Source organism: Phoenix dactylifera, chromosome 2, assembly GCF_051530095.1.
Source record: "Phoenix dactylifera cultivar Ajwa chromosome 2, Ajwa_hap1_PhDact_Kaust_v1.1, whole genome shotgun sequence".
Classification (NCBI taxonomy): Eukaryota; Viridiplantae; Streptophyta; class Magnoliopsida; order Arecales; family Arecaceae; genus Phoenix; species Phoenix dactylifera.
In genome coordinates, this window is record NC_143191.1 from 35,238,924 (window position 1) to 35,249,919 (window position 10,996).

Sequence of the window (10,996 nt, forward strand, 5' to 3'; positions counted from 1 at the left end):
CGAAACTTATTATTGGGCCTAGTCAAGTAGAAGGATATCTTTCCTCAAATCCTTCCATTCCCTCCCTTCTTGCACCCCTCTTGCCACCTCAGTGGTATAAATGAATAAAATACCAAAGCCTCTCATTCTGTCAGGAGGTGGAATCCCTCCACGGTTAAAGGCTAATCAGTGATTTATGAACCTTTCCATCACCTCCTTGTCCGCATGCTTTGGCTTCAACAACAAGATAGAATCAATCTCTGAGTCTTTGCTTCCACCCCAAACCAAACCACTCACCAACCAGGCCATTATACTGTGGAGGCTGAAAACAGCGGTGAGAAGGCCATCTCTCCCTCCATCTATTAATGAGACGATTCATTTCCTCTTCCCTCCCTCCCTATTCTGCTATGCTTCTTAAGCAAGTCAGTTTGAATGACATCAAACAGTGGTCTCCACTACCCACCTCTTCCCATCTCCATCCATGCAATTCTCTATTCTACATATTTCAAACTTCTTTGCGACATGGCATCCCTCGTTCGGTCTTAGGAAAGCAACAGGTCTAATCCTCTGCTTCTCAAATGGATTCCATAGAGGAGCATTCTCTTTCCAGTAAAATACTCATTGGTATCTCACTCGACGCACGAGCTAGCAGTGAGCTTCTTTCGTGGGCGGTTGGAAATGCAGCTCATCCAAATGACACCATTGTTGCCTTCCATGTTCTCGGTTGGTTTAGATCGATATATCCTGTAAAATCTAGAGCTTTATGTCGGTATCTTAGATGCTATATATCTGTTAAATTTTCTGACAGTTAGAATGCTCACTAGATAGTTAGAACACTACTCCTATTTCTAACTTTGGTTTGTATCAGTTGGGAAAGGAGAGAAGAAAATTAACTCAGATAAGACTAGACTGCGCCAAGCGAAGAACTTTGTGATTTCCATGCTTGGAGAGTTTGTTGATATCTGTGAGACTAAGCAGGTAAACTGTTGCAAAATTTGTCTATGCTGCAGTAGGTTATGCTGTGGAATCTGGCGAAAGCGTTGTAAAATGTTCTCATTTTTTAGGTGACGCTGGAGGCAAAGGTTAGGAGCAGCTCGAGCATTGGAAGGGGTCTTACCGATGAGGCAGCATCGATCGATGCCAACTTTCTTCTTGTCGGTGGCTCGAGGAATTCATCCCAAAGGTGAGGCTACTGCTGCCACCCGCACCCAGATTCGGTTCCTGATAATTCTCTTTTTTCTAGCTCTCTCTTTGCATTGCTTCTTATACACGCGCTTTAATTATGCATTAGAAATTCATTTGAAATCACAAAGTATTGCATCAAGTATGCTCCCGAAGGCTGCTCGGTTGTCGCTGTTGGAAAACCAGGTCTGCTTCACAATTGACACTTTTTTGGATTCTCTAACATGTGAAGGTACGAGTATTCTAAGGTGTGCTTCAAAAGTATTCTAATGTTCTGTCAACCTACAACAGGAAACCAATCTTTGAGCTCGAGATGGAACAACAAAAACGTCGATGTGGATAAGGCTCCATCCCCTCTGCAGAAGCTTTTTGGGTCAAATTCCAAGATAGAGAAGAGGCTTTCATCCTGTCAAAGTACCTGCGAGAAGAGCTCGCCTAGAGCTGTTCTAGATGGACCTGAGGGAGAGAACCCTGCTCCAGAGGAGTGCTTTAGTCCCTCTAGCAATGAGACTAGCGGTCGCAGCCGGTCCGGCATTTGGAGGCGCCTTTCTATTGCCAAGCTGTTCTTTCCTTTCTTTCGTTCTACAGAGCACTTAGCCGGAAAGGAGACTGATGGGTGCTCGACCTACACTGAAGACCAGAAGCCTTCTTGGAGATGCTTTAGCTATGAAGAGATTTCTAGTGCTACAAATAACTTCCACCCCGGTAAGAAGTTTTCACCAACTTTTTGACAGCATACATAATTTATTTTTCTATTATCCTGCATCACATTCTTTTCCAGTCTTTTTTCTTACTATTCAAAATATTTCTAATTAACAGTGTTTTTTTATTAAAGAAACACTTATCCAGTTTGCTATCCTTTTTTTTTTCCGGAAAAAAAAGAGATCCACCTCCATATTTCAGTACATTAATCTATGTTAATATAATCCTACTCTGCTCAATTGTGTATATTTTGGCACCGATTTCAATCTACATCTCTTTGAAGTACAAGGGAAAAAAATACAAGGTGGTTAATTTGTTTGGATGATTCATGGTGTTATTCATATTTTGTGGATTTTTTTTTTTTGGAAATCAGACAATATGGTCGGTAAAGGAGGATATGCGGAAGTATTCAAAGGAAACCTCCATGACGGCCAAGCTGTAGCAGTGAAGAGATTGGCTAGAGGCAACACCAGTGAGCAAAAAGAGAAGGAATTCCTTACAGAACTAGGCATAATTGGGCATGTATGCCATCCAAACACAGCCTCCCTGATAGGCTGCTGCATTGAGAATGGACTTCATCTGATCTTCGATTTTGCTGCTAATGGAAGCTTGGCATCAGCTTTGCATGGTGAGGATTCACCCATTTTCTCTTTTGTTTGCTCGTCGAAGTTGAGGTACATGCAGATTTTGTAACATGCTTTCAGGTAAAAATGGCAAGTTCCTCGCGTGGTCGGTGAGATATAAGATAGCCATGGGGATTGCTAGAGGTCTGCACTACCTTCACAAATGCTGCAGGCGGAGAATCATTCACCGTGATATAAAGGCTTCCAATGTTCTCCTTGGGCCAGACTTTGAACCCCAGGTGAAGGATTGAGTTCAGTCTGATTTAGAATTAGCAGGGTACCTGTGTATATATGGATTTCTTGGCTTGATTGGGTATTTCTTCTTACAGATTTCAGATTTTGGACTGGCAAAATGGCTTCCAAAACAATGGACTCATCACTGTGTCATCCCAATAGAGGGCACTTTTGGGTAAATAATTGCTAGTCTTTGCATTGAACAAGTTCATGAGATACAGAATGGGAAAGCTCTGATGACAGCCTCTAACGACTCACTGAAACATCAAAGACAGCTCTTTCAAACAAACCTCAAACAATGAGCAGTGACATCACTAAATCTTCATCTAAAGCCTTCTCTAAGTCCATTAGACTATGAGCTTAGTTAATGTAATAAAGACTAGTAATAAAGATCTATAGGACATTCCTAAATTGAAGCATGCTTCTGAAACGTGAGCAGGTATTTGGCGCCAGAGTACTTCATGCATGGGATTGTTGATGAGAAGATTGATGTTTTTGCCTTTGGGGTTCTGTTATTGGAGATTGTTACTGGCAGGAGGCCTGTGGATTCATCAAAGCAGAGCCTGCTCCTTTGGGTAAATAAGCTAAAAAAAAAACACGCGTCCAGTCTTAAGTCAACTGATTGCTCTCTTACTCATAAAATTTAGCATTGTCCAGGCCAAGCCACTTATAGACACTGGGAGAATAGCTGAACTGGCTGACCCAAAGCTCGAAGGTAAATATGACCCGGATCAGTTGCAGAAATTAGTGCTCACTGCCTCCTGCTGTGTGAGACAGACATCTATCTGGCGTCCATCCATCAGTGAGGTAAATCCCAAGCTTGTTGAAAATTCTTATTTAGAAAACAAAGCCCAAAAGAAGTGTGTTAATGTCTTCTTGCTGTATAAAAATCCTCTCCCCTCCAGTGGTGATAAAATCCATTTTTTCTTTTTTTTTGATATGAAGCGGTGATAAAATCTTGTTAGACTTACCATTCAATTAGAATAAAACCAACTTGGTTCAACATTATTGGGACTGATTTTTTTTTTTTAATGATGAGAAAATCATCCTGTATTAATTGTAATATGAGATTTTTTTCAACGATAATTTACTTCTTTTCATCATCTTAGGAGTTTAGATTCCTTAACTAATACAAATTAGTATTGAAGCTATAAATTCAGCAGAAATTTATGTGAAAACCTGAAATATTAGATTATTTGAGTATATGTTGTCTGTCTAAAATAAACGGAATAGCTGCTTAACATTATAAGAATATTAAACACAAACCAAGGGGCCTTGGACTGCTTTATTCCTCGAAATGCATTCTTTTAAGACTTATAATATGCAGAAGGTATAAAAATTCTTCTTCTTTGCAGACAGATCGTTTTCAAGTATAAATATAAAGAACTTAATTTGAGTCTTGCATTCAGGTATTACAGCTCCTAACAGACTGCGATGACTCCAAAGTAATAGAAAGCTGGAGGATGCCCGAAAGCCAGATCGATGAAATGGATGATTGGAGTTTGGGTTCAGACTTCTGCTATCCCTACTAGCCATCTCTTCCACAAAATATTGGTAGGTCTAGAGTTTGTTTTCGTTTTTTGCACTGGTTTAGAATATGATTGACTGATAACTATGAGAACCATGATGAAGTTATTTGGTCTTTGTAATTTATTGTGATAGGCATGGATGTCAAGGTTTTGATTTCTCTCTGTTTCAATGCCATGTTATATGATTTTGTGATAAAAAAAGACTTGAAGAGAATTGCAGATACATGTCCCATTTTGGAGGTGGCTAAAAATATGTTTGATCTCAGGTAATTGAAACTATATAAGGAATAAATTTGGCACGATCAAAGAAGCAAACCAAGACTCTCCAACTTTATGTCGCATTGTCTAATCCAAAACAATGATAAGAGAAATTGGTGCAACGACAGAAGCTGCATTACAAACCTGAAAGTGCGGCATGGAGAAAAGATTGGAAAAGAAAATAGGAGATGGGCAGAAAGAATACGCTGTAGCTTTTGAGGCTGATAGAATTTCATCGAGCATCACAAATCACAGCCATCACCCCCCTTACATTTCAAAATGCTTGAAAATTCACCGCAACTATCTCAAGAGAGGTTAACGCATGAACAATGGTGCCACCAAAAAAACCACGGAAAGGCTATATTAAACCAAGTAGTCATACTCTTACGTATTAGAAAGCTGGTGGTAAACCAACTCGGTGCGCAGTCCTAACCTTAATAGTAAAATCAGATGCATGCTAACACTCAACTAACTGCATAGTCTCAGCCACTCTCGATCCCAATCTTGCAGCATCCATACCTACACTAATCGCACCTTAAATAGTTTCCATGCTGTAAGAATTAAAATGATTGTTTTAAGTATGAAGTAGACCTATCTCTTAGGGCTTGTTCTTGGGTGTTCGGAAAATACGAAAAATAACCATGCCACAAACTTCTTTTTCCTCTTTGTGTAATTAAATAGGATGTCACTTATCGAGGAATGATAATTTTTACAATTTACTCAAGCAATCAACAAGCAAAATAATCAAGCAATCCAAAAATAAGAGACAATAAAATTTTTTTAACGTGAAAGACCCTTCTATGCAAAGAATAAAAACCACGAGATCTAATCCAGCCAAAAACTTTCATTATTTAGCATAATAGAATTACAATAGATTCTTTCTAGTTTAATTAGAAGATGCACAATTATCAACAAAATTTAATCTTGACTTTCACAACAAAAATATTCTTCACCATTAAGATGCATTTCAATAATAAACAACAAAATAAAGAATAGATCTCATCAAGTGTTGATACTTGAAATAATTAATAGAAAAGACTTTTTAAAGATTCAAACCGTTCAATATGTAGCTCTCAATACCAGAAATAACATACTGAAATTTCAGCCAAATCTAGATAAAATCACCCATCCAATCATCCGACAAAGCATCACCTTTTCTTTCTTTTCTTTTTCTTTATATTTCTTTTTTCTTTTTCATTTTTCGTTGAGCCTCGGACTCTCCAATTACTTTGGGGTTACCTCACCCAACCTGACATTTCCTTCTTATCCTTTTTTTTTTAAATTTCATATGAGGCGGGTTCCAAACGAGGACGGACCACACCAATAAATCTTCCCTCCCGACTCATGTGGGGGGTTCCACCAAGCCCGTTTTCTTTCTACAAGCAATAATTTTTCTTACAGACAAGATTTTGGTCATCATATATGACCCATTATCATCACTATGGATTTTTCCAAGATACAGTAACTTCATCTCCAAAGCATCTTGAACCCAATGATATTTCACATCAAGGTGCTTGGATCTCGAATGAAAAGTTAGATTCTTTGAGAGATGGAAGGCATTTTGACCGTCACAATAAAATATATATTTCTCTTTTTTTTGGCTCAACTCTTGTAGAAATTTTTTCATCCACAAAAGTTCTTTGCAAGCTTCTGTAACTACAATATACTCAGCCTCTGTAGTGGACAAAGCAACACATTTTTGTAGCTTAGATTGCCATGACATTGCTCCCCTTGAACAAGTCATCAAGTACTATGATGTGGACTTTCTAGAATCTATATCACCAGCCATATCTATATCTGTGTACCCATCCAACACAAGTTTATCATTACCAAAATATAAATAGACTCTAGAAGTGCCTTTAAGATATCTGAGAATTTATTTAACAGTTGCCCAATATTTTTTACCAGGATTAGAAAAAAACTAACTTACAACACCAACTGCATGAGCAATATCCACCCTTGTGCAAACCATGGCGTACATCAAACTACCAACTATGGATGCATAAGGAATCTTCTTTAGTTCTTCTTTATCTTTCTGACATGTAGGACACTGCTTGAAACTTTACTTGAAGTAACCTGCAAGTGGAGAGCAAATTGGTTTGGACTTGCTCATGCTGAACCTTTCTAACACTTTTCGATATATCTCTTTTGAGATAACCAAAGCTTTCCATTCTTTCTATCATGAGTAATTCTCATACCAAGAATTTGTTTATCTGACAAAGTACTTCATGGCAAAGAACTTGCTTAACTCTCTTTTCAAGCTTTAAATCTTCTTAGCATTATGGCTAACAATCAATATGTCATACACGTAAAGTAAGAGAATAATAAATTTTTATCAGAGAATCTCTCTATAAATACACAATGATTAGAAGCGGTTTACTATACCCATGGTCTATCATAAATGAATTAAACTTTTTATGCCATTGCCGAGGTGCCTGCTTGAGCCCATACAGACTTTTTTTAATCTATACATGAGATGCTCTTTGCCTTTAACTATGAATTCTTTTGGTGAATCCATGTAAATTTTCTCCTCCAAGTCACCATGGAGGAAAGCAGATTTTACATAAACTTGCGCAATCTCCAAATTCATGCTTGCAGATAAACCAAGAATAACTCGGATTGAAGACACCTTGATCACAAGTGAGAAAATTTCTTCAAAGTTAATACCTTTTTTTTTTGACCAAAACCTTTCGCAACCAACCGTGCCTTGTACCTTGGATGTGAGCTCTTCGTTTTAGTCTTCAATTTGAACACCATTTATTCTTGAGTGCTTTCTTACCTTTAGGTAGTTCCATCAACTCAAATGTGCAGTTCTTATGCAAGAATTTTACCTCCTCTTAAATAGCTTTTAATCACTCTCTTTTCTTCATGATTTATAGCCTCTTAGTAACATTCTAGTTCTCCCCTATCAGCGATCATCGCATACTCATGAGAAGAATATCTTTGGAAAGGTCGGTGCTCCCTAGTAGATCTTCTCAACTGAGGCTCAACTAGTGATTCTAGAGAGGTTTGCTTAACATGCTTATCCGGCACATCATTATCAGGTGTGGGCTCATCAACTGTGTTACCATCATCTTCCTGCACATCTTTTCTATTGTCATTATTCATCATGGTTGGAGGCACTCGACCCAGATCAACAATTTTTTAGTGATAGACTTCGACTTCTCAACCTTTCCAAATTTTTCAATAGTCTGGTTTTCTAGAAACACAATATCTCTGCTTATGATGACTTTCTTATCAACTGGATCCTATAATATGTAATCAAACTCTTCATGTGCATAACCCATTAAGATAAACTGTCTAGACTTGTCATTAAGCTCGGATCTCCCATCTTTAGGAATGTGAATAAATGCCCTGCAGCCAAATACTCTCAAGTGATCATATGACACATCTTTCCCAATCCACACCCTTTTTGGTGCACCTTTAAGAGAAACTGAAGGAGAAAGGTTGATCAAATTCACTGCAGTTCTCATTACTTCGCCATAAAAGAATTTAGGCAATTTAGCATGAGAGAGCATACACTGAATTCTTTCACAAATAGTGTGGTTCATTCTCTCAGCAACTCTATTATATTGAGGTGTTTTAGGAACGGTTTTCTCAAGCCTGATGCCATGATCTCAATAATATTTCTCTAATGGACCGCGTATTCACCATCATTATCTGCTTGAATTACTTCAGTTGTCTTTCCATTTCTCTTTCAACACTAGCATAAAAATGTTTGAATACATTGAGCACCTGGTCTTTAAATTATAAAGCAAAAGTCCATACTTTTCTAGAATGATCATCAATAAAAGTAACAAAATATAAAGCACCACCAAGAGTTCTAGCATCCATAGTGCAAACATTGGTGTGAATTAAATCCAAAATATGTGATTTTCTATATGAAGGAGATTTATGAAATGCAGCTCTATATTGTTTACTTGCGAAACAATCACTATAAGTCTTTAGGGGTATATCTTTTATAGAAAGAAGTTTCTTTTTAGCCAAAATATTAAGTCCCTTCTCACTCATGTGTCAAAGCTGCTTAAGTCATAATTTAATATAAGAGTCTTCAACTGCATTCACCTCTCTCTTGCACAATTTTGCTTGCATCATGTAAAGTATGCTTGATTTTTTTTTTCTCTTGCTATTATTAGAGAATCTTTGGTAAGCTTCCATTTTGCTTCACCGAAGTGGTTGTGGTAACTTTCATCATCAAGTACTCCAATAGAGATCAAGTGGAGGCAGATATCAAGGACATGCCTCATATTTTTTAGCAATAGTTGACACATAATGCCAGTTTCCAAGCAGACATCTCCTATGCCCATAATCTTAGTTACTCTATTATTATCCATTCTAACACTGCCAAAATCACCACTAGGATGTGAAGAAATTCCATTGAAAAGTAACATAAAAAGAGACACCCGAGTCAACAACCCAAGTACAATTCTGACATGTAAGGTTTACACAGGTATCGTCACAAATAATACCGACATCACTATCAGATGCAACTGTTGTATTTTTTTCTTCACCTCTATCTCTTGATTGTTCTCTTTTAAAATTTTTGCACTTTCTTTTCATATGCCCTGGCTTGCCACAATAAAAATATTTGATTTTTTCTTTATAAATTTGGACATTTTTCTTGACTTATTATGATTGTTAGAATTTTGCAAGATTCTAGTTTTACTCCTCCCTCGCCTTTTTGTAAGTCACATCATGTTTTCTTCTTCTAGTCTCCTCATTAAGCATATTATCTTTTACCATTTTCAATGTTACCACATCATTAGGAAGCTGAATTACTAAGTGATACAACTATAGTTTTCCAACTATCGGGCAAGAAACTAAGCACCAACAATACTTGCAACTCATTATTTAGCATCATTTTCATAGTATTTAGCTGATTTACGATATCCTGAAATCTACTCAAATGCTTAGCCACCGAACTTTCCTTCTTATATTTCATATTTACAAGTTTTCTTATTTTGACTGCCTTATTCTGTGCAGTCTTTCACTCATAGAAATTCTCTAATTTCTTTCATAAACTATGTGTATTAGTCTTCATAACATGATGAAAAATACTATCATCTATCCACTCCCTAATTAATCCAATCGTCTTTCTATTCATTTTCTCCCACTCTTGCCGAGTTTTGTTATTTAGTTTGTCACTATCTCCTTCAATAGAATCATACAAATCTTTGCAAAATAGTAAATCATCAATTCGAAGCTTCCAAATTGAATAATTGGAAGATGTGAGTTTAACCATACTGCCACTAACAACTTGGCTCTGATATTATTTAGTTGGAAAAATACAATCAAAAAATAATGATGGCACAAACTTCTTTTCCTTTTTTGTATAATTAAATAGGATATCACTTACCAAGCAATAATAATCTCTGCAATCTACTCAAGCAATTAACAAGCAAAATGATCAAGCAATGCAGAAACAAGAGACAACATATTTTTTTTAATGTGTAAAACTCTTCTATGTGAAGGAAAAAACCACGAAACCTAGTCCAGCCAAAAAAATTTACTATTTAGAATAATGGAAGTACAATAGATCTTCTCTAGTTCAACTAGAGGCTGCATAAATATCAAAAAGTTTTAATCTTGGCTTTCAAAACAAGAATATTCTTCACCAATAATGTGGATTTAACAATAAACAACAAAATAGAGGATGAATCTCACCAAGTATTGATGCTTGAAATAATCAAGAAGGCTTTTAAAAGATCCAAACTGTTCCATCTCTAGCTCTCAATGCCAGAAACAACATATTAAAATTTCAGCCAAATTTGGATACAATTAATCTTCCGATCATCCGACAAAGCAACACCTTTTCTTTCTCTTCTTCTCTATTTATTTTCTCTTCCATTTTCCGTAGAGCCCTAGGCTTCCTGGTTTCTCTGCGATTACCTCACCCAAGTCATTGGTTTCTTCTTATCCTATTTTTTTAAATTTCAAATGAGATGAGTCCCACATGAGGAGGGACCACACTAACATTAAGAAGGCACGATAATTATCCAAGAATTTATATTTTTCTAAAATCTAAGCAATACTCAGATGTAAAAATAATTTATCCATATTTTTTTATGCATTGGAAATTGGCTCAAGAATATATTACCTATATTCTTTTCCATTATAACTTTATGGATAAGTTGCTCAAATCTATCCTTCTTTTCTGTAATACCCTTTATGCTCCTAGTCCCAATTTGTATACGTATCATGTATTGCCTTTTTGTGATTGAAGTCCAATTTCTTCGTACCAAACTAGGCTTTCGGCCCATACAAAAATACAGGGGGCTAGATGATATAAGGGCATGACATAACAGTCAAAAATGCATTCAATTAAACATGGTAAGAGGAAAAAAATTGCTTGGAATTTCAATGGGGCTCCCTATTAGTTTTACCAGAAAAACAAGGATAAAAAAAGTGAAATTGAAGCAATCAAGTTCAAGATGAGAATACTGGTTTGAGCGAGCCCTCGAACTTAGTCACCTTCAAACTATTCAGAGA

The 10,996-nt window shown here is 36.7% G+C and overlaps 1 protein-coding gene across 2 annotated transcripts; it reads left to right on the plus strand.

The window, feature by feature from the left end:
- The first annotated feature begins 129 nt into the window (after nucleotides 1–129).
- On the plus strand, nucleotides 130–4,472 carry LOC103701701 (Protein kinase superfamily protein). 2 transcript variants are annotated; one of them, XM_008783867.4, is made up of 11 exons: nucleotides 130–702; nucleotides 848–957; nucleotides 1,044–1,162; nucleotides 1,271–1,347; nucleotides 1,453–1,866; nucleotides 2,237–2,491; nucleotides 2,568–2,725; nucleotides 2,816–2,895; nucleotides 3,160–3,295; nucleotides 3,378–3,527; nucleotides 4,130–4,472. In XM_008783867.4, exons 1-11 carry the CDS (start codon nucleotides 558–560, stop codon nucleotides 4,250–4,252), a joined length of 1,767 nt encoding a protein of 588 aa, XP_008782089.1. In that variant the 5' UTR covers nucleotides 130–557; the 3' UTR covers nucleotides 4,253–4,472. The 2 variants fall into 2 exon arrangements, with proteins under 2 accessions (XP_008782089.1, XP_088572296.1); XM_088716170.1 differs by having other exon boundaries at nucleotides 130–313.
- Nucleotides 4,473–10,996: the final 6,524 nt, after the last annotated feature.

Bases quoted from the DNA above. Each gene is read 5' to 3' on its own strand.
- LOC103701701 (XM_008783867.4), top strand. From the start codon at position 558: ATGGATTCCATAGAGGAGCATTCTCTTTCCAGTAAAATACTCATTGGT. The intron at 2,492-2,567 runs GTGAGGATTCAC...ACATGCTTTCAG, and splicing joins CTTGGCATCAGCTTTGCATG to GTAAAAATGGCAAGTTCCTC. The intron at 3,528-4,129 runs GTAAATCCCAAG...TCTTGCATTCAG, and splicing joins GGCGTCCATCCATCAGTGAG to GTATTACAGCTCCTAACAGA.